At 37.6% G+C, this 24,530-nt stretch overlaps 1 protein-coding gene across 4 annotated transcripts in view; it reads left to right on the plus strand.

Annotated features, from left to right (window-relative positions):
• The window catches only part of LOC126370904 (cytochrome b5 reductase 4-like), an 81,179-nt gene that overhangs the window by 9,582 nt on the left and 47,067 nt on the right, over positions 1 to 24,530 (plus strand). For 2 of the 4 annotated variants that reach the window (XM_050016019.1, XM_050016020.1), the window contains exon 2: positions 658 to 997. In XM_050016019.1, the coding sequence (XP_049871976.1) occupies positions 664 to 997 (334 nt within the window). In that variant the 5' untranslated portion in view covers positions 658 to 663. Of the gene's footprint in view, positions 1 to 657; positions 998 to 7,648; positions 8,092 to 10,236; positions 10,325 to 24,530 lie in introns of those variants that run through there. The other 2 variants (XM_050016021.1, XM_050016022.1) reach the window with 2 other exon arrangements.

The raw sequence follows: 24,530 nt of genomic DNA on the forward strand, positions 1-24,530 counted from the left end.
ACTGTTATTGATTTGGATGTCACAATGACTTTTAAAGTAATTTTTAATACTCTTTGATAGTGTTCAACACTAGAACCTTATTATTGTAAATCTACTTACTTTTTACTAACATGTTTGCTGTGCTCTAGAGATAAGTTTGTTTAGGTATTATTTAAAAACTCTCCTTTCATTGAAATAAACATGATAACGTTTCTGCGGGCGCGGTGTTTTACTTACGTTTACCATTTGATAGGATATAAAACTATCATTCAATGAACTGACAAGTTTTTCGGAGAATTTTATGATGATTTTATTTAGTCCCAGGGTTGATGACATCGGTCATTGGTCTCACAATCCGCACGAGGGAATTTGAGCGGGTAGAGTATAGAAATAACGGCAGGCCACATACTGTTGAGATATGCAACTTTCTTTTACGTACGCCATTAACTGCACCAGCGCCCCGATCCACCATTTTTGTTTTATATAAAATCAAATCAAATATACTTTATTGCACAGAACTACATTTAAACAATCAGACCACCACAAGGAAATAAACATTTACAAACTTGGATGCGGGATGGTGCAACAAAAAAAATAAATACCTAAAAGTAAAACTAAAGTTAACAACAATAATATGTATTTAAAAACAATAATAACAAAACAATATTTTCTTTCCAGATCAACATGGCCGACCCACAAAAGGAGGATGAGACGACGCCGACACAAAATGGTACTCTCAAAATATCCTTACCAACCGTCCTTGAGCCGTCTTCGGAAAAATCCGATATTTCCGTCAAGTCGTTCGTTACATCCGAATCCAAATTATCCCTTCCGTCGAATTTGTGCACGCCGACGTCTCCTTTGCGACTGTCCTCGCCTCTGTCACTGCCGTGTTCCCCCACACCGTTTACGAAGACCCTGCAAGCCCCGGAGAAGACCACCAACTCTCTATCGTCCTCCACAAAGCTGAACCAGCAGGCTAATAATCAGTCGACGCTCAACACAGGCTCCGCGACAGGTGAGTACGTAATTAATTAATTAACGTCTAGAGAGTGCTCGTATTAAACTTAGGAATATTGAAAGCTTCTGCTCTAACATAATCAATACAGGCTTCGGAGTTAATCTCGTTACTTTATCAGAGACTAGAAACTGCTAATAGGTATCACAGTCTCACCATGGATACAAAGTGTAGTCGTAAACCAAAAATACCCTACGATCCCTCATAGAAGAGTCAGGCCATCTGCTAAACAATTGTTTGTTATGATTGTGAGTAAAAGAAAACGTAAACCTGAAAGAAGACCTAGAAACACGTACATTGACCAAATTGGAGATATCCTTAGAAAAGGTTCACTACGAACTGCTTTGAACCGGCACGGCGTGTATGAAACGATTGATGAATGTGGAGGAAGCAAGAGAAGTGTGTCAGGATCGTAGCAAATATAATTTCATAGTATCTGATTACTCCGGTGGGAAATATGCGTGAGTTTATGTGTGTGTGTGTGTGTGTGTGTACGTTCACGAGTAGGTACTAATATGCATACATACACTTTGAAACCATGTCACATTAACTTTTTTGACAAATTAAACCGTAAGTCTCATTAAATGTCAAATATGACAGTGCGACAGGGTTCTAAAGTGGGTACGTGTACATAATTAGGTCATGCCTGTAACTTATTTGGGGCGGGCAGAGTTACAAGATCATCAGACGATATCTTGCAGCTAATTGCGCCTTTGCCAAGTAATAATATAATAAGGGATTTACATGGTCACCTTATGTATGTGAATGAAGCGTGCGTCTATGTGTGTGTGTGTTTGTGTGAGTGTGTGTGCATGCGTGCGTGCGTGCGTGTGTGTGTGTGTGTGTGTGTGTATGTGTGCGTGTGTGTGTGTGTGTGTAAAACTCTAAAGCTGAAGAATAAACGGCAAAAATGTAAGAGTTTTAGTAGTACATCCTAGGAACGATTAGGTATCCTGTATTCACCACACGTTCCAATAGCTCAGAATTATATTACGGTCAAAACTCCAAAACGATGTTTAGTATTCTCAGCACGAAGTTGTTCCTTTGTTATATTTGTAACAGATTACGTTAAAAGGAGTAAGTAAAATCGAAAGTGTTTTATTCACATAGAAAGTAAGTACTTAGTATTAACAATAAATTGTGTTTTTGTCGTCAACCCTCGCCCAGCCGACTTTCCTCCGTAATTTTCCCGTTGGTCGTCGAAAGGATAATATTACTTTTTATTTTTTGCTTGTTATCTAAAACGAATGGTCTGCTCCAGATAATTACACTGTAAGCGATATCTAACCACTTCTTCTTCTTATCGTGTGGGTTGTGAGGTGGAATACCAACCTCACCAACCCTGGTGTCAGGGTTATTACTGAGCCGGCAAAAGTATTAAGATGTAATCGATCCGTCAAAGTGTTTATGTTTTGTTCAGAACTCGCATGAAAAAAGATAATTTATTATGAATACCTACTAAAAGAAATTCGGGCGCTTTGGAATATCGACTTTGTTTGTTTTAAAAAACGCCTAGCACATTTGTTATAGCTTTGGTTAAATAATCAGTTTTGTTATGATGACGATGTGAGGATAAAGAGAATCGTAGGGTACGAGAAGAAGCTAGCTATTATTAGTCCTACAGTTAGTAGTTATCAGTAGATTACATAAACTGCCTATATACGTCCCACTGCTGGGCACAGGCCTCCCCTCAATCAACCGGAGGGGGTATGGAGCATACTCCACCACGCTGCTCCACTGCGGGTTGGTGGAGGTGTTTTTACGGCTAATAGCCGGGACCAACGGCTTAACGTGCCCTCCGAAGCACGGAATCATCTTACTTTTTTCGGACAATCAGGTGATTCAAGCCTGAAAAGTCCTTACCAAACAAAGAACAGTCTCACAAAGTGATTTCGACAATGTCCCCATCGGGAATCGAACCCGGACCTCCAGATCGTGAGCCTAACGCTCTAACCACTAGACCACGGAGGCTGTTATCAATAGATTAACAGTTATTAATACATCATCATCATCTCCCTAGCATTATCCCGTTTTTCACAGTGCAACCTAACCTGAAGATTTGACAGGTCCGGTTTATTACAGAAACGACTGCTTGTCTGACCTTACAACCCGCGAAGGAAAAACCAGCCCAATACATATTAGGTCACATACTTACGATAATGCATTTCTCGGGAATGTGGGTTTCCTCACGATGTTTTCCTTCGTCGCTGAGCACGTGATAATCATTTACGATCCAAACATGAATTCGAAATCAAATTCGACAATTTGATTTAGGCGTGTGCTGGATTCGAACCTGCGACCTCAAAGTGAGAGGCAAACGTTCTGGGCAGCCACGGCTCTTAGCTGTTATCAATACATTGTCAATGCTCTGGTGATTTGGTAATTGCATGTAACCCGCGCCTCAAAGGGAGTGCGTATCAACGAAGTTTCTAGTTGATACGCAGGAGTCATGCCAATTGCATTGCATGTTGACACAAACATCTACAGTATAGGAAAATTTTATCGGTCAATCTATTGAACTATTTTTACATAGTATTTCGAATCCATCGTACTTAAACTAAGGTTGCAATTACACAAGTCTTCAGAAGGTGTTGCAATTATGTAAAGAACCTATTGTCTCATATCCCACTACTAAGAGCTGTTTTCCTTCCCATAAATCGGAGGAAACTGCAGCCGTTAGGGTAAACCGCTTTAGTTCATATTACTCTGCGAGTTGGTAAAGGGCGGTGAGTTTTATTTGCCCTTTAAAATGGTATTATTACAGAAGGCCTAGCAAATTTCGATTAGACACGTCAATCGCGTATATTTTCATTCATATTATGTTCTTTTTATGTTATATCCATAAACTAACCTCTACATAAAATTGTCTAACTTTGTATTTACTTTCCTTAAATTGCAATCAACAAACAACAAAATTATTCTTCGCGTAAAACAAATGAACGTAGCTTAAAATTTTCTGTTTATACAAATCGGATTTATTTTATCTTAAACAAACTTTCGCTAAAATATGTGTGCTTCAAAATGTGGCGCGCGGTGTTGCTGTTTTGGTTACTCTCCAAAACTGAAATCTGCATTGTGTTGTTTCGGGAAATCCGCCCAACGCCAGGCTTTCGTGGAAATATTTACGCTGAGATTTTGAAAATACACAATTTGTTGGGTGAACTAAGTAGAGTTAGGCCAGTTACAGTTTGCATCTCTTTATTAATTAGTGGTTAACTTGTTAGTAAGCTATCCAAATATAGTTAGAGGCCATACCCAGCAAATGGGTAAATAAAGACTTCTGGCCAGAGAGAGTGGTGTTCTGACGCTTCAGGGAGGCGAAGACAAGCAATATATTAGGTAACTGATTATAATTATAATATTGTATCTATTCTAAGGTTAAGGTAAATATCGTATAGGCCTTTGTTCAAATAAATAAATAATAATAATAAGTATTTAAGTTGTAGGTATTTGTAAATGAATATGCTCTCAGATTTTCAAGATTATGTTGTAAATCAGTGTCAAAGTCTCGCAAGCTAAGGCATTTTGCTCAACTGGAACCGCCTGAGCAATAATTATGTCTTTGTCTATCTTTGTTTGTATATTCTGTTGAATGCTGAATCAACTTTTATTGTCATTTCTTACTTATTCCTGTAGACAGAATTACTGTACATAGCTTATGCCAATGCTGCTGTATCGTAGACAGTTAATGCTTATAGGTATATAAAGTTTATCTTTTTATTACCCTCTAAAAGACATTTAATGTCACGATTTATGTTAGTTATGTAACAGAAAGCAAAAATTACCCACACACTAAGTATTATTACTTATACTGAAAAAAAATGTCGAATATTCTTAGTTTTCGAATCCGATCCCTTTCATTCCTTGTTCATGTACGGAATATTGTATAATATAATGTTGATACGTAGCTACATACTGCTCTTAACAACTAAACTCAGTTTATCAGTTACCTCGACGGGTAAAATTACAGGTTAAATAAACATCAAGTATTTACATAACGAAATCGTAATACTGTAACGATTATACACAAAACGGTTGAATGCATTGCTTACTTATTGGCGAATCAGGTTTAAATTTTAAACAGCTGACTCATTTATTATAGCAGCATATTTTGATGATAACTCTTTTGATGATAGCATTGTTATCAAAGTATAATTTTATAAGTAATAACTTTAAACAAATTCTACTCTACATTTAATTATTTATACATATATATTTACCATGAAATACTTTTCATATTATTGCTTCATAAATATTTGATCATGATAGAAAAAATATTTAAACTAATGACATTCCTTATAAATATCAGATAATGGTGCTAATTCCTGTAGACACCATCTAATTTTATTTTAAGTTACACCTGTCATTTTCTTATCCGCCGAAAAAGAAAGGAACGGATGATTGATAGTTGTTCAAATAAGTATCTCGCTGGTCTACTAAATTCTGTCGGGTTTTTGACCAATGCAGGTATGTTTTTTATGCCTGTCGATTATCCGTCCCTTTCATTTCGGCGGATAAGAAAATGACAGGTGTAACTTAAAATAAAATCAGCACGATTATCTGATTCCACTCCTGATATTGGCTATATTGCCTGGTTTATATTGGTCCTGAGGTACACAGTGTCTTTATAGTTTGTACATATCGTAAACTGTAAAGCGTAGACACATAAACTCTATTTATTTTTCACTTTCCTTCCACTGTTTGCAATTGGAATACCATTGTATTTAAGTTTATATGTAATACAAACTGGACTTGAAAAAATAAAGGAAAACATGAAACAGTAGGAGTAGGGAGGGCCCTGTGCTGGGAGGTTTTCTGGCCACGTCTTTCCCTCAGCGATACAGATTCCGATGTGGTAGTAGTTTTACAGCAAGTTACATAATATGTACTTAATTTATTTTTTGAAGTTTCTAAAAGCGCTATGTATGCCAATTTCGATGAATAAATATTTTTGAATTTTGAATTTTAGAGCTCTCTAGGCTGATGATATAGTACATGAAAATCTCGAATTCCATAAATTCATTCATCTAAACCAGTTGCCCATGAAGAGAGAGACGCAGTCACGAACCTCAAATGATTTATTCAACTTTTTTAGTGTTTGATATCGAGATGCAATGTGTACTGTGAGCAAAGCGAAGGCTAATTGGGAGGATGGAAAGCTTAAATCCCAGCTCGTAGCTGCTAATGAATTGCAAAGCACTGGCACTCTCTGGGCCACTCCTTACTCACACTGCTTGCATACTGAAAGGCATATAGGCACATAAATTAAACGTATCTACATTCTCTTGTTACAAGTTCTAATGTAATTAGTTTTGATAGATAAAAAATCATCATCATTAATTTAAGAGCCACGCTCTTGTCGGTGTAGCATTATCCATTCCAGTCTATCAAAGGCCAATTCCTAAAAAAAAATAAGCTACCACTAATATTTAGTACAGTGTACATAATCATCACACAGATTATCGTGAATCTATAGTACTACAGTGATTATAGTAGTAGTAACTACTACTGATCCGTGCTTCGGAAGACACGTTAAGCCGTTAGTTCCGTTTACTGCTTACTTATTGATGTAAAGTTGTCGGTACATGAGTCATGTCAGGGGCCTATGGCGGCTCAATAATAACCCTGACATCAGGGTTGACGGGGTTGGTAATCCACCTCACAACCCACACGATAGAAGAAGACTACTGTACTGTACTATACTATACTAGTACAGTACTACAGTGATTATGGTAGTAGTAGTACCTAACTAATAATAATAAGTTAGTTAATAAATAATTACATTTAGCCGTCATTTAGTTCAGTATACCTACAACCAACTAACTCGATAGCTTTCTAAGTTATATGTACTTGAAAAGTCGCATAAACTTACATTTCATAATGCAACCAAGTTGCATCGCGGCCATAATTGATGGTCGCAATAAAATTCGCTAATGAAACGTTGCAAACGCTGCAACATTGTCCGAATCTGGCCCTCTACTATGAAAAGTTGCTGTATTTCAGCCTTTTCAATGGTCGAATGTGCTCGTTTCAAGGTTTTATTTAGCAGGTCTGCATTTATATTCACATGCGATCATAAATATTTAATTAAAGTTTAGTGATAAAAGCTGTTCAGATGTCTGATGTTATCATAAACTGAAAATCGAGTAATTACATGAAGTGACACCTCATCTGATAAATACTGATAAGTAATTTAGAAGTTATACAGATGTACAAACATCGTAGGCGTGTTTGACCGCTATGTATGTGACGAAGTATGTGACATAGCAGTCATTTCGCCGTAGTATTTCAGCTTCGAGACGGTGAGTTGTGTGCTCTAGAATTCTATCCATATATTCGCAAAAGTAAATAAAACTGCCGTTTCATACTATATTCTCATCTACATATGTAAGTAGGTATTACATATTAAAAAGAACCGTCGTATTTTACATAAAATTCCGTATTTGTAAATAGGTATGTGCCATAAATAAGAAAAATAAAACTCGAGACGACCAAGCGTAGCAGTTTGGTGCCGTGGATTTCTTTATAGAATAATAATGGATGAGAAAACAGCGCGTTTTCGCTTCGAGAAATGGATGGGAAATGCTAGTAGTAGGAGTGGAGGACACTGAAAATGGAAAACCCTCATCTTTCAGAGCAGTAGAGCGCGGACCGCGGCGGGCGGCGGTCGTCTCCGCGCCTCGCCTCGCAATATGCCGACGCTCACTTTTGCATCCTTAGCGTAAAGTGAATCGACATTACAGACTTATTAAGTATTCATTTCGTCCCTTTCCTCTATTAATCTATGTCTTTCCCTGCCCCCTCCTGTACAACAACAAACCGAAATGTTTGCTCGTTAGGGAAATCAAAAGTTTCGATGCGCATTACTGCGGGGAATCAAATTTGTTAAATAACTTTTTGTGAGAGTAGCATTTTTGTGTCTGCTGGATAATTGGAGGAGGTTTTAATGATTAAAAAATTGACAATGGAAGCGGGTAGATACAATGTTTTGAAGTAGGTGATGTGTGGTGGTGTGTGAAGGACGACCATGCCGTGTTGTGGGTGCTGGTGGAACGGTAGACAGAGGCATCGCCCGCCCGACTCTGACACCACAGGTTACTGCTAAACTATTTACTTATTTATTATAGTGCATCCAGTACATACAAGCTATTAAAATATAAGATGTATTAGTAGTGAGAAAAGTTAAGTAGTGCGGTGGAGTATCCTCCATACCCCCCTCCTGTTGATTGAGAGAAGGCACAGCAGTGGGACATAATATAGGTTGTTTATGTTATGTTGTATCGACACGTATAATTGTAGCGACACGTTTACAAAAAAATATTACTTACCTTCTAAACAAGAAATTCACTCTAAAATTAGGTCTCATACCTACGACCTATGTTAAAATTTAACTTTAAAAAGCAAATCAGGGAAACTTTTTTACTATATAATATATAAACGATATAAAAATCAAAACAATAACAAAATAGCGAAATTAAAATTAGTAAATAGGTAGGTATTTCTAACTGTGGTGTGTACTTGATTTCAGCATTTTATACTTACTTGAAATGTTCTAAATTTTGCGAATCGGATACCGAGGATACTTATACGTAACACTTACAGTGAGTAAGCAGATGAGTGCACTTTATTCGCCCTAGTTCGTAAAGAATTATTTTTTTAGATATTGCAACCGTAGAAACGTGGTGTTGGAGGACGCCGGAAGGACAAGTTAGACGGAAAATGGAGGAGTGGTAGTAAGAGTAAGACAAATATTGAGAGTTATTGAGGGCAGAAGAGGCAAGAATATTGGACACTTAAATGAATTCGTCGTGGCTTATTAAGTGTGTTTATAATTCAATAAATTTATTAAAAACATCATAGAAGGGAAGATAGAAGGAAAGGGAGGAAGATGAAGGGAATAAATTAAAAGACGGCGATCGTCGTGTTTTATAAAGAACTCAAAGAATTGGCCATTGATAGACAAGAATGGAGAATGCTACACCGCAAAGAGCGTGGCTCTTAAATTGATGATGATGAACCGTTATTCATGGGGATTCTAGTGCGTAATTCCGGTTGAAAGAAAGCTAAATTTCTTGTGAATGCGTGCCGTATACTGGGTAATTATATATAATTTACTCTTCTCCATATTAATTATTATAAACAAAACTTTCCATATATTTATTGCACAGTAGTTGAATGTTGTTCTTTCGACGTTCTTTGCTTTTCATGTTTTCAGACCAAATCCCCTTATCAAACGCTGGTTACATCAGGTGTATCTGATAATACCTACTTATCAAAGTATACTTAATTTAGTTGTAGTTTTCATTAGCTTAGAAACCGTAACTCTTTATTTTAGAGCGCAATTATAACTGGGCACGTATAAAACTCATTTTTGTCGTCACAGATAATATTCAATTATATAACCTTCTGAAAATATTCTGTTTTCTTGTCATGTGTTGATTGTTTTGTCGCGTCGCTCTCGGCAACACCAAGCTATTGTTCTGCGATTGTTCCAGTCGGGCGATTGACGACCTCGTAGACACGATCCCGATAAAATATTCAAAATCCAATTATGGCATTATTATTCTCATATCTCCAGCTAAAGTTTACTCTTTGATCGGGATCTTGAAATCTTCAAATTAATTAAACTTCAATATTCGCACTTGGAGTGCCTACGTCGAAACTGCAAACTTTTACCCTTGGTACAAGCTTCCGACCAAGATAGCCTCATTTAGAACCTCATAACGTAATTTGCAGTAATTATGATACGACTTGTATTACGAGGATAAACACGGTGGATTGGATAAAATAAAATTATTGGCAATTTAAATCGCAAAACTGAAAATGTAATCGTATCAAAAAACAACAGAATTTCATGAGGTAGCTGTCTTTAAACATTCCTCCTCGTTGTTTGATCACTCAATGTTTGACTAGGGTAGATAATACCTGAATCGTTTATGTGCTGAGGTCGGAAGTTCTACATTGTTCTACCTGGTGCACGGAATGTTGTCAAAGTTATGCCATTAGCGCTCATAGCGTGCGACATCGACGTAGTATCCTAGTTTGGCACACTGAGGAGACAATGCTATCGATGACGTGTAGTGCCTCCACACATCAGAGTTCCACTGTGAATTCTAATGACAAATTGATTGGTTTTCGATATCATTAGTTTGGAGTAGTTAGTATAGCGGCGCGCAGCACATACATTGTCCCAAGTGGTTTGTCTCTATCCGTCGGCCAATATTAACATTTTCCCGGAATTATATAATGATATAAAATCCCTGAAAATGTTCTGCTTTCCGTTTAATAAATGTACGTCGCGCAGTTCCACGAATACAAACATTTCAAGTAAGTCTACCATTATGTTTTTTGATAGAATTTCAAATGGTAATTTGACTACAAAGGTTTTTAATTACTAACGCTGTTACTGTTAGGTACATCGACAATCTCAAATACAGTAATATTAATAATTTGATATCAACTGTGATCTTGATGTTAGGTAATGAAATGTCAGAGACAAAAAGCTTCCAGACAATGACAAAGTAACTGTTTGAAGTCCTTTGTGTTGCGTTTTTTCTTTGCTGGTTCACTTATTTTTCTCAGATCCCAGTTTTAGAGTAAGTGAATGTCTCTTACAACAATTATATAAGTCTATACACGTGCCACTCATGCCTATTTGAGATGTCGAATACGTTAAATATATTAAAGAATGAATTCAGCTTGGGAGGTCTAAAACATAAGGACCTTTTTGTAATCAAAGCCACAACAAGTTATCGGTCAAAGTACTAGAGTACTTTGAAAAGGTTTTGTGTTAGAACACAAAACCCCCTTTTCTTTTGAACAAGTTTTTCTTTCATGCGTTTGTGAATAACTGTGAATTTACTCGTTTGAATATTCTGAGTCATTGTTTGTGGTGATTATTTAGGGTTGGGCGCCTTGAATAGACCGTGCAGTTAAGCCGGCTTCAAGCTGAAAAGAACTTAAAGAACCTCGTTAGCCTTTCATCTAAGTCCGTTGCTGGATGGAAAAATTAAACGAATCAGTTCTCGGTACGCCCTACTTTCTGTATGTTTCCAAATAAATTGATTTATAAAAGACGCTCTACAAGGTTTGAAACGTTTCAAATCTAAAGTTATAAGTACGTACTGTAAAGTTCTTTAATAAAGAAAACGAAGTTAGATCAAAGTGTTGCTCCCAGTCTTTCGCTTATATTATTCATATTTATTTATAAACTTTATTCTTCTTCTTATTCTAGGGTCAAATGGTTTCAATTTTATTCCAAATCATAAGTGTTGGGTAAAAGACTTAGTTTATAACTTATTTGCTGAACATTTTATTGAAATTGGTAGAGCGCTAAACTCTTGGTTAGAAAACAAAAAATAAATAGTGAAGCATTTGCTCGTAATGTACTTACACATTTTATTTTCTTGATTACTTTAGTATTATGCCTAATCTAATACTTGATTTTAAATCGAAGGCGCGAGGCGTCGGTTATATTAACATTTAATCTAGGTTTACGCTAGTATAATACCAATGATTCCCTTCGGAACATTTGTATTACATTACGTGTAGTAATAACACTTCATAAGTTGATCCAGTCGGTTCGGTAACAGATTCCGCGAATTACCATTAGGGTAATTAGCCAACCAGATGTTGCCATACTGAAATTTTATGTTAATTACCTCGTAGGTAATTAAAGGTCGTGCTTTGCACAATGTAAGATAAACTCTGTTTTGTTGGAAGTATACAAAGCGAATGAACGACAAAAGTTTCAACATAACAACAACATAAGCTCACGATTTTATCTCAATTAGGGTCGTCAGAGGTATATCCATCGCAAGATGAACTAAGTACCAACAGCTCACCCAAACTTTCTGTTATACCAACGTGATAGGTGTGAGCCGTATCGCCGTCTGCGATGGTCGAGCCAATTGTAACTGTAACATAATATAATGCATGTAACATATCACGCCTATGTCCCCGAGGGGGTAGGCAGAGGTGTACAGTATACAGGGTGTTAGTGACGTCGTACCGAATGCTGAAGGGGATGATTCTGAGTTAATATCAAGTGGGATTTTCCGTCGCAAAATTCACGTTTTTTTGTGTATTTTAAATTATTTTTAATTCTTTACTTTTACGGTGGAAAATTACACTTGATATTATAACAGAATCATGACCTGTATTATCCCCCTCAGTATTCGTTACGATGTCACTTACACCCTGTACAATTACGTACTGGTAGCCATACAAGTACATAAGGGTGTTAGTGATTCTGAGTTGATAACAAGTGGAATTTCTTCTCGGAAAATTAATGAAAATTTTAATGTTACAGTTCCATACTTTTACGACGAAAAATTCCGCTTGATATCAATTCGGAATAATAGTCTGAATCACCTATCAAAGTTTTCGTTACGATGTCACTAACAACCTGTATACACTCGTTCCTCGCTAGCACGTGTATGTACGTAAAAATAAATAATCCCTACCTTTGCAAATATCACTACATCACTTTGTGTCCTTGCGGGGACCGGACTCAACAATTTCTGTTATGAGCTATTGTATCGTACAGTCCGTTATTGAATTATGCCACAAAGCTAGTAGATATAGTACCTATCACTATTCGGTAAAGCATAGAAAGTGAACATACCTACTATATGTGGGCAAAAGGACTTGCAAACTCAACAACAACCTTTTTAGTTTATTTCATTGTGTAAGTTTTACTATTATATAAGTATATAAATAAATAAATAATGAAAAGAGTAATAAATGTTACTTTCTTTCTTTCTTTTTACATATATTTTGTCGTTATTGTACCTATTATTGCTGCGGTGTCCTCTGATAATAATAATATTGTTATATTCATAAAAATATTTTATTCAGAAAAATAGTACAAGTTTTTTACATAATCAGTATTCAATTTTAGCTATGTTTCTTACACTAGGCAAAGCCTGTATCGTAAGAATAACTATTACCTTTATAAAAAAAATAATATTTCTTTCTTTTTTTCTAACTCTAATGTGAGTAAATTAAAGTGCAGTACTTAATTTTCATACGTAGGTGAAAGTTATTACTTAGTCAATTTCTACGTCGTAGTATGGGGTGTAGATTGTGGATCGTTAATAGTACCTAACTCCATTATAGTGTTTGTTTTTCGAGTTCCAAATTACGTAAATAAATTGAAAGTGTCGAGTTTACATAAAAGACAATCCTTACTAATTAACTTGAAAGCTTTAAGGAAATATCCTTGATAGTATACGATACGCAACTCCTTAAAAAGTATGTATAGTAAGCTGGTACATATAATATTACACAAATACAAGCGTAGACGGTTATACATATATGTAATAATATTAGCGGATGCAGTATATTATACTGAGGAAAAAATGAAATTATTTAAGACATCACATTAAAAACCTTAAAATAACCTTCATATAAACCTTCCTCTTGAATCACTCTATCTAATAAAAAAAACCGCATCAAAATCCGTTGCGTAGTTTTAAAGATTTAAGCGTAAATAGCTCTATATCCCCAACGGGGATAAATAACTTCCTTCTTTATTGAAGTCGGTTAAGAACGAAGATATAAAAAGAGTAATAATCAATGTGTGAAGTCGATAACGATCTATCGTTGTGCCATCTTCTAAGATGGCACTCCTAGTAAGCTAGAGCTAAGTTTTTATTTATTTATAAAAAAAGGTACACCAACAGCCTGTATAATAAAACATTAAATAAAATAAATGTTACATCCGGAATTAGACTGTTACATAAGCCAATTATAGGTGCACACAACATTTGCAGTGTTAGACAACGTAATCGTTGTTAAGTTGTTAAGTAAAGGCGTTCGCAGTGCAAGCATAGAATAAGGAATAATAAATACTACGTAAAGAACGGCAACTCTCCGCTCCCCACCAGCGTCTCAGCTAGGTTTATCTCATCCCCATCGAACATAGTTTAGACTTAAATCGTATGGCGTCAGACGTCACACACACAGATGCGTGTGTACGATAACGTCAATGTGTGGTGTCTGTGTAAAACGAGGTTGTTTATATGAAGTGTCCGGGGTGTGGTGCAAGGATCGACCTTTTTGCCAAGTATTTCAAATTTTATAGAATAACTGTGGTTCTGTGGTACACTGGCTTGCTTCTGAAACGGGGAACGCCGGTCCGAACCCCGGTACCGGACTTGCACCAATGAGTTATTAACACTTTCAAGGACAGAACGTCTAATGACGTTTCGATTCCAAGTTGTCATACTCTCATACTACCTATTATGAACCATCGATGACCCATGGTCTCTGTGAAAGGGTTAATTTATCTTAAGTGCAGTTTTCAGTAACACAGTTGGCTCGACCCTTATTGGCGGCGATACGGCTTACCACCTATCACGTGGGTCTGCCAGAAAGCTCGGTGAGGTGTGGGTACTTAGTTCATCTGGCTATGGATGTACCTCTGACTACCCCATTGGGATATAGTCGTGAGCTTCTGTATATGGCTGCATTTCAGTCTGTGATATTAGTCTGCGGAGTAACCAGGCGAAATAGCTCGTTAGTTCAGTAACCGGGTCACCTTAGGTCCGTGTCAACTGCAGCACTTGTTTTTGTTCCAGCACCTTTTTGTTTGCACTCTTTAAAACAAAACACAGCTCCATTAGGAAAAATTGTATGAAAAAATAACTAACTTTAGTATTAAATACAGCTCACCCTCTCGTGGTATGTTTATAATATATAATCTTCGAAATATATAAAAGGAGAAACTGACTGACTGACATATCAACGCACAGCCTAAACGGCTAAACGTAGGCACTTGAAATTTGGAAGGGACGTAGCGTAGGTACCATAGAGGTGCACTAAGAAAGGAATTCCCGGAATTCCCATAAGAACGGGAATTAGCGGGAAAATCCTTTTGTATGAAAAATCTAAACCGCTTAAGTTAGACGCTTGAAATTTGGCATGCAGGTACCATAGTAAACTTAAAGCTTAGTTGCAACAGGATATTGCAAAATTCCCACGGGAACGGGAGTTAGCGGGAAAAAACATTTGTATGGAAAAATGTAAACTGCATAAGTTAGATGCTTGAAATTTGACATGCACTCCCCACATACAAAGATCTCTCTTTTATAACACGCCACGCGGACGAAGTCGCGGGCAAAAGCTAGTTAGTATATAAAAGGAATTTTTCACACAGTTGGCTGTCGGCTATTATAGGCGGCTCACCACATCATCTATCAGGTTGGTTTACCAAAAAGCTCGGTGAAGTGTGGGTACTTAGTTCATCATGCGATAGATGTGCCTCTGCCTCCCCCAATTGGTAATATAGTCGTGAGTTTATGTTATGCTGTTGTTAAATTAAAAGTAAAACTCATAGCTTTACAACGTGTGTTATATGGCGAATATCATACTGGTGTTGATATTTCCCCTTCCATTTTCCCTTGTCATTTATCCCGTCATAAATATCATCCATAAAATATAAACCTTATGTGTTCTGGGATTTTGTAATATCCATATTTTTTATAAGGATACGACTTCCGTGGTCCAGTGGTTGAGCGTTGGGCTCACGATTCGGAGGTCCAGGGTTCGCATCCCGGTGGGGACATACCACAAAAATACTTTGTGATCCCTACTTTGGTTAGGACATTACAGGCTGATCACCTGGTTCTCCGAAAGTAAGATGATCCGTGTTCGGAAGGCACGTTAAACCGTTGATCCCGGTTACTACTTACTGATGTAAGTAGTCGTTACATGGGCCATGAAGTGCAGCCATATAAACGTACAGAAGCTCACGACTATATCCCAATGGGGTAGTCAGAGGTATAGCCATCACAAGATGAACTAAGTACCCATACCTCACCGAGGTTTCTGGTAGACCCACGTGATAGGTGGTAAGCCGTATCGCCGTCAATAATGGTCGAGCCAACTATGTTACTGAAAACTGCACTTAAGATAAATTATCAACTCAAATGGGGTCTTTCATTGTCGAAATCACTTTGTGAGACTGTCCTTTGTTTGGTAAGGACTTTTCAGGCTTGAATCACCTGATTGTCCGAAAAAGTAAGATGATTCCGTTGTTCGGAGGGCACGTTAAGCCGTTGGTCCCGGCTATTAGCCGTAAAAATACCTCCACCAACCCGCATTGGAGCAGCGTGGTGGAGTATGCTCCATACCCCCTCCGGTTTATTGAGGGGAGGCCTGTGCCCATCAGTGGGACGTATATAGGCTGTTTATATAATGGGGCCTTTGGGGGCTCAATAATAACCCTGACATTCCAACTCCACAACCCACACGATAGAAGAAGATAAGGATAATATCAGTAAACACTCGTGTTACGTAACGGAAAATGCTATAAAAGTGTTCCGCATGTGACAATGAAGTAGATGACAGAAATATTAGAAAAGCTATCGGCTAACGGAACTCTCACATTTTGCGAGCTGTTTCAACTCACGCAAGCGTTTCAACAGATCCATTTTTCACTCGAGTGAACTTTACCTTCGATATCGTTGAAAAATCTTTGATTCCATGAAGTTCATTTTCTCTACTCCCGATTAATAAATATAAAAACGTTTTTGTGTCCAATAGGTATCGATTTATATACCACTAATATGGCACTTCGTCAACATAAGTCTTATATTTACTTTATATGCATATTTAGGTTAAGGTTTGTCATTTGTATTTGTAGTCTATTTCCGTACCAATCAGTTACTGCTGCGATTACGTAAATTAAAGGGAAGACCTTTAAAATATCCTATACACGCCTATTTTGTACGCCCACGATTTCTATGCGAGTGTTTGCCAGGCTAATTTAAGATACATTCAAATTGTATAGAAGATAAAATCTAAATTGCTTTCCTAGTAGAAAACAAATTTCTGCGTCGAGGTCGGGCGCCAACTTTCCTGGAGCCAAAACAAACACTTTCCCTCGAATTGGGACGGTCTGCGTTGAAATACCTACTGTTTATTATTTAATATCGCGGCCGGAACTTCCTCTAATGAATGGGCACAAATTCTGTAAAAGTTTGGCTTGTACATTGCTAACTGTCGCGAGATAATCTGTAAATACAATCAAAATCAAGCTACCTGATAAGATGATATTGTTTGTTTCTTTCTTTTTTGTCATTTAATTTTATTATGATTTTGAATACTTAGTTCAACTTAACGGAAACGTGGAATTTTATTCCGATTAATGTGAAAGTGTGTTTATAAATGTATTACTTACATGACTCGTGTGTTCACGTTACGTAGTATTAATCATTGTTTGTTCTGTGGTGTTGCATAATGTAGTACTCCTCGAGATCGAAGTTACTTTTTTCGTAAATAGACGTCTATTATCGCTCGTTTCGAATACATTGATGTCTCCACGCTTAGGCCCTCGACCGCCATTCCGATGTAACTATGCTCTTTTTTCGCGATTCCTAAATCCCTAAAGCAATTTCGCAAACTATTCCTTGTGATCCGGTCGCGTGTACTAAATAAGTAATAGTTTTATGACATTATTCAGTTCCCGATCTGGTCCCGGTTAGATTCCCGATGGGGACTATCTGATTGTGCGAAAAAGTAAGATGATTCTGTAGAAACGGCAACGGCGGAAGGGACTCTAAGCTGTTGGTCCCGAGTTCCTAGCTCAAACGCCTCCACCATCCGCAACCCGCGCTGCGTGCAACCAGCAGCAGTGGTGAAGTATGCTCTATACACCGTCTGTGCTCAGCAGTGGGATATATATACCTATATATCCCACTGCTGAGCACAAATACCCTATAGGTATAGGGTATTTGTGTTATGTGTCTGGGTTGATTTTGACGGAAATTTTATTTAATATACTGAAAGCTCTTAAGTCTTAAAAGATCAATTCTGCCAGATGGAAATGTTTGAAACATTTAAGTAGAAAAAGAACTTTAAGAAATTATTACTCAAATAGGGACTTTTATGAAGTCTCTACTTATTGTAAAAGTTATTTTCCGTTAAAAGTATTTAATTATGAAAATTTGCCTCTCTTATTAAAGCCTCGTCTCCACTAAGCGACATTTTGTCAGGCGACATATTGTGTCAGATATGTGTCTCCATGTGTCAAAATAATATACGTGTCTCCGATTTCGGGCGACGTGGGCAGACTGCTCGACATCTCATTGTCATATCTATAGTTGTAGAGTATAGTAACATAATATATTATATATCAACGAGTTGGAGCGTTGGGTAAAGACAGCTGACGTCATCCGATGACCCCCGACAATAACACATGTTTAACACATTTATGTCGCTCGACAAATGTCGTCTAGTGAGGACGAGGCTTTATAAGGTAACCTCTGTTAAATAGGAACAGAGTGGAAACGTAATAAATAGGGATAATGTTTGTAGTATATCTGCCTGTCAGCTACCTTCAGGCTAGTGATGTGCCGTTACGCAAGTAAAAAGGCGCAAAAGTTATGTCTTCTTCTTCTTCGTCGTTCCCTCACTGCTGAGGATCGCGACCACAGGTTATGGATTTCCACTCGGTACGGCTATATGCTGCGAAAAAAAAGGAAAAGTAAAAAAAAGTTATGTAAAAAAAGCTTTATGACCCAATCTTTAGGCCATTGATTTAAATATGTTACTTTTAGTAGAGTCAATATAGCCTAGTACTAAGAAAAAATATCATCGAAATCGGACCTGTACCTAGTAAATTAGAAGTTAGGAAGCTCCCTAACTACCTGAGTGTAGTTTTTTATATCATTTAAAATCAGGTACATCTCGAAGGGCGCAACTAAATATTTCGAGCAAATAAAAATTATGTTTGAACACATGTAGGATCGGAGTACAAGAAAGAACAATTTGAAAATAGAATGTAGCTAGTGTCCTTACTATTAAAGAGCATTTACAACAGGAATATTCCACTTTCGGAGCATTCCCGGGAAAGGCACGTCACTGCTTCTAGCGAGTGGTCGTAATTAAGGCTGTGAGGGGAGGGTGGGACTTCATTACAGGGTATTTCTGCTGCGGAATTAAGTACAATTACTGTATTTACTCTACTCGGCCAGGCGTCCCGACTGCTCGTTTGTATGACACACCTGGTGTTTACACGATATGGTTTGGAATCCATAACTGTCACTTAATACGTATAGCAACATGAGAATTATTGTAAACAGTAACATCAACAACAACAGTTTCCTTTGTTCAATACAGAAATTAACATTAGAATCATAACTCTGAGTCATACTTCAGTCATTAATTATGTATAATTATAACATAAATATAATTATAATTAATTAATGCCTGAAGTTTAATTATAGATTAACTCAAAGGATACAGAGTATAAAATTGATACCGAATATAATTAATACTATGCTACAACACACACACACACACACACAATTATATTGCCAAGCCTAGATACTTACTAATTAATAATTATCTAACGGAATCTGTGGTCCAGTGGTTGAGCGTTGGTCTCACGATCCGGAGGCCCCGGGTTCGAATCCAAAAATCACTTTGTGATCCCTAGTTTGATTAGGACATTACAGGCTGATCATCTGATCTGATAGTCCGACAGTAAGATGGTCCGTGCTTCGGAAGGTAGGTTAAGCCGTTGGTCCCGGTTACTACTTACGTAAGTAGTCGTTACATGAGCCATGTCAGGGGCCTTTGGCGGCTCAATAGTAACACTGACACCAGGATTGATGGGGTTGGTATTCCACCTCACAACCCACACGACAGAAGTAGAATAATTATCATGCATGGCAACTCAGTCCTTTTAATGTTTTAGCGACGCGACAAACAATCACGCCACGAGCATGGCACGAATATAGATGTGCGTTTTTTTTTACTTTTTTTTTATTTGGCTTTACATCAAACCAATGGTTTTCAAATTTGTTTTCGAATTCATGTTTTAATCATAAATGATTACCACGTGGTCAGCGGTAAAGGAAAACATCCTGAGCTATCCACATTTCCGAGAAATGCGTTTCGGAGGTGACCTACTTAACCTGTATTGGGCTGGCTTTCTCTTCGCGGGTTGGAAGGTCACTTCAATCGATGTAAAAACCGGACCTGTCAAATCTTCAGGTTAGATAAGCGGACCCTGTGAAAACGAAATAACGCTAGGGAGATGATGATGATAATGGGTTTTAGCTTTTACTATTTGGGTGTCAAGTTTGCCATCGACTCTGAAAGAAGAAGACATTCTATAACTTCATGCAAACAATGCCCTCCTGTGCTTACGCCTCGACTAGATCTGCGTTCGCCTTGTCTCGCTCAGTCCATCTACTTGGCTGTCTCTCTACGTGCTGGCTGGACATTATTTTAACGATTATAACCTTCTTAAATTACACACCGTAATTACGTTAATGGACACGAGTAGCGAGGTGTTTTCCTCACCATTGTTTTCAAAGGGCCTCCCCATTAAGAAGGGACAATTTCCCGCCAGATGGCGTTCAGTCGCTGGTACCTGAGACCAATGTCAGAACGTAGAAACGAACGGACAAAATAAAAAAAAATCAAAATATTTGAATATGAACTTGGTAATGCGTATCAATGTAAAAGTACAAGTGTCCATCGGTGTAATTTGCTATATATCGTAGAAAAGTCAATGGAAATCAGAATCATATACCTATTCAACGTAATTCGTTTTCATAGATAAACTTGTTAGAGGTCTCTTGTGTACCTGCCTAAATAGTACCTTATAGATATATTTACTAAATAATAAACTAAAAGAAAATTAGGTCGTCTACTACTTTCAAGATAAATTATGATCACTAAATAAAGACAAATCAAAAACTAAAAACATTTAAAACATAAAACACACACATTAAAACTAACGAAAAACATTTTCTTTTTTCTATTTAACTTATTTATGAGTTTTATCACGTTATTCTATGACGTCACAGGTTGCTTTTTAATACAAATTCCAAAGTAATTTCGTGTTTTGACGTTTCCTAAAAAGTAACTGATTTGACTAGTTGGAAACTAGCCTAAAGCGGGTAAAGGTTCGGTTGGTGCGGGTAGGGGCGGGGAGGTTTCGACGATTACAGCGCCATCTATATAACTTTGCCGTCGCTCCCCTATTTATTTAAATTCATTTATTTGCGTATAACCAATATTAACATCAGTCTTCTTCTTCTATCGTACGGGTTGTGAGGTGGAGTGTCAACCTCATCAATCCTGGTGTCAGGTTTATTATTGAGCCGCCAAAGGCCCCTGACACGGCCCATGTAACGACTTACTTACATCAGTAAGTAGTAACCGGGACCATCGGCTTATCGTGCCTTCCGAAGCACGGATCATCTTACTTTTTGGACAATCAGGTGATCAGCCTGTAATGTCCTAACCAAACTAGGGGTCACAAAGTGATTTTTGTGATTTTTTCCCCACCGGGATTCGAACCCGGGACCTCCGGGTTGTGAGCCGAACGCTCAACCGCTGGACCACGGAGGCCGTCAGTTGTAAACCAATATACAAAATTTAATTATGTTGCCTATCACCCTTTCATCGATGGTATACACATGCCATCATCATTGTGGCTTCAAATTGAAACTGATTACTGTAACAATCAATTTCCTATTCTCAAAATCAGGCTATTCAGGTTGCCTGCCAGGCCTCTTGTCTATCGACAACTTTACTGAGGTCGACAAGTTAGGTAATTTGTACCTGGCGTCGACTTCAAAGTTCGCTACTTTGTAAACAATTTGTTAGAACGCTTCTTCAGGAATCCAAATTACCAAAACGGGATCACTGAATGCCGTTTTCATTGCATAAGTAGTTTTCGCAAATTGTAGCGAGTTGCTCTCGCTTTTGTCCGACGAAATTCGAAAGGAGACTAAATATCTATTGGAGACCTAATACTTTCCACTGCTGGGCATACAAGTCCAAGTACATATCTACTGTGCCGACATCAACACGCTATTCTAGTTTTTTTTTGACGTGACGTATTGTAGTTTTGCCGTAAAAGGCATTAACTACTTGGCCGGACAAATGGGGAGCGCTGAGGGCTCTCATTCGGTACAACATTTAAGACGACAGGCCTGGTACCACGCTTGGGCACTCTGCTCTACAATACTTACCGATTTGTAGCGAACCGTTACATTGCAGATGTCACCTTTTACCCATAAACGAAAGATATCAATTACGCGCGATCCGTATTACATTAATGTGAAAATATATCCAGAGATATGCCCCATGGGGGATTAAAAAGGCCACATCGAAACAATTCATCTAAAAACGCAATATTACAATTTGACATTTGTTGAAATTGCGCAGTTATTTTTTATATGCGCAAATGTCGAATTGCGATATTGCTTTTAGATGAATTGTTTCAATGTAGCCTTTATAACCCCCCCATGGTTTATATATTACCACGTGTAAATGTACCTACGCTAGCTCCTTTGGAAAGCCCTGTTCAATTAATCTTCCAAAAAGTAACTAGATATTACGTCTACATAGTTTACGCAAACAATATGTTCCGGATATCCTTTTTATTTCAGTTTATCCAAGATTTTTTCGGATGAATAAATATTATGTATTAAATATTAAATTTATTTCGTTTCCGGGATTTGTGTCCGGGTAATGGCAATAGGCTCGCACCCTACTACATGGGACTTATACATAGCTGACGAGGAGTGGGCGTATAGACTGTGCACCTCTGCCTACCCCTTCGGGAATACAGGCGTGATACAATGGAATTTCGATTCGTCTTTAGAAGAAAGGTATAATGATCTAAATGAAGTAAATGACTCAAGTATTTGGATTTATTTATATTATATAAAAATTGGGTTATCCTATTCTACCTTTCCCAGTGAAGGTATAGAAAGAAGGCAGGAATATAAAGATGTCAGTTTTATAGCTCAGCACCCAGCGGTGCGAATGGCAACAAGGAACTATAAAGCTAACTCGGCCTTGGACACGAATCATCCGTCTATCGATTAGTTGTTACTGCTTAGTATAAAATAGGCCATCGCACGTTCCTTGCTAACATAAAATGATACAGAATGTCCCTTTATTGCCTATAAATATTTATAACATAACATAAGCTCACGATTGTATCGCGATTGGGGTAGTCAGAGGTACATCGATCGCAATATGAACTAAGTAAATACCCACACCTCACCGAGCTTTCTGTTAGACCAACGCAATAGGCGCTCAGCCGTATCGCTGTCTATAATGGTCGAGCCAACTATGTTGTGTGTTTGTTACGCATTTATTTGCCTACATATTTCCTTACTCGCAGTAATCGTAGCTCAAGTATGCAGATAAAAGGCGAAAAAGCGTGCATTTGCGTTGTCTGGCAAACAAATATATTATTATTTAGCTCTCTCTCTCTCTCTATCCACTGCACAACGGCGATAAAAGGTATTTCTCCGTATACAATCTTGTACTTATCGCTTTTGAAGTTAAGTACTTTCTATATTATTAACATTATTATTTTACTGCTCAATGAACAATACACATACATCTCCCTAGCATTATATTATGCCGTTTTTCACAGGGTCCGCTTACAAAAGCGACTGCCTGTCTGACCTTCTAACCCGCGCGAAAACCAGCCCTTTTACAGGTTAAATCACATACATCCGAAAATGCATTTCTGGAATGCGAGTTTCCTCACGATGTCTTCCTTTACCGCTGAGCACGTTATAATCATTTATGATCCAAGCATGATGAAACAATCATTGGTTTAGGTTCTTGTCCGTACATAATTAATATTAATCAAACTCAACGTAGGAAATAGTAATTTCCATTTAATTCAGCTCGACGACTAGGATAAATAATTTGCTAATTCTCGCCGCTATAGGGAAAGCGGAGTGTCTTCATGAGAGAAAATAATGAAAACAAATAGCCCTTCAGTCCAGGATGAAAATTTTCTCGAGTGTTCGCTTGATAAGATCAGGGGGGTTAAAATGGCCACTTCGGCGCAGTTCACCTAAGAGAGCAATATTGCTATTTGACATTTGTTTGCATTGCGTTTGCATTGCCTTGTTTTATATGTGCAAATGTCAAATTGCAATATTGCTTTTTTAGATGAATTGCTTCGATGTGGCTATTTTAACCCCCCCTAGTCGTGATACAATATAGCCAAAGTTAGGCCGACCTTCGTCAACAGAAAATATAAATTAAAGAACCTTTTCGTTATAAAGCCCCTTCTTTCAAATTTAAATTATCATAGGCTGATTCTTAGTTCCGTGCGGCCGTTATACGATATATCTACTCATACCAAAATGCGAAATTTATCAAAAATAATGATGCCATAAAGAGAAAAGTGCCTCATCAATATTTGCGCAGTGGTTCGTGTAATGGAAACTAATATCCTGCGCTTTATTTAGGTACGATATTTTTTACTGGAAAAGTTGAGTATTTTATTTTTATAGAACATACCCGTACCTGTAGTTAGACCAGGCGGACAGTGACGATGCGTTCTGGGAAAGAGCACTTTTACCTAAAATATGCCTACTCACTCTGACCGTGCAGAGACTCGAAAGTTTTAGGCATCTTGAAATATAGCAGTAGGTAAACGATGCCACGCTTATTATTTATACTAATAAAAATTAACATACATACATACATAATAAATTCACGCCTATTTCCCACCGGGGTAAGCAGAGAC

This window comes from Pectinophora gossypiella, chromosome 11 (assembly GCF_024362695.1).
Source record: "Pectinophora gossypiella chromosome 11, ilPecGoss1.1, whole genome shotgun sequence".
Taxonomy (NCBI): domain Eukaryota; kingdom Metazoa; phylum Arthropoda; class Insecta; order Lepidoptera; family Gelechiidae; genus Pectinophora; species Pectinophora gossypiella.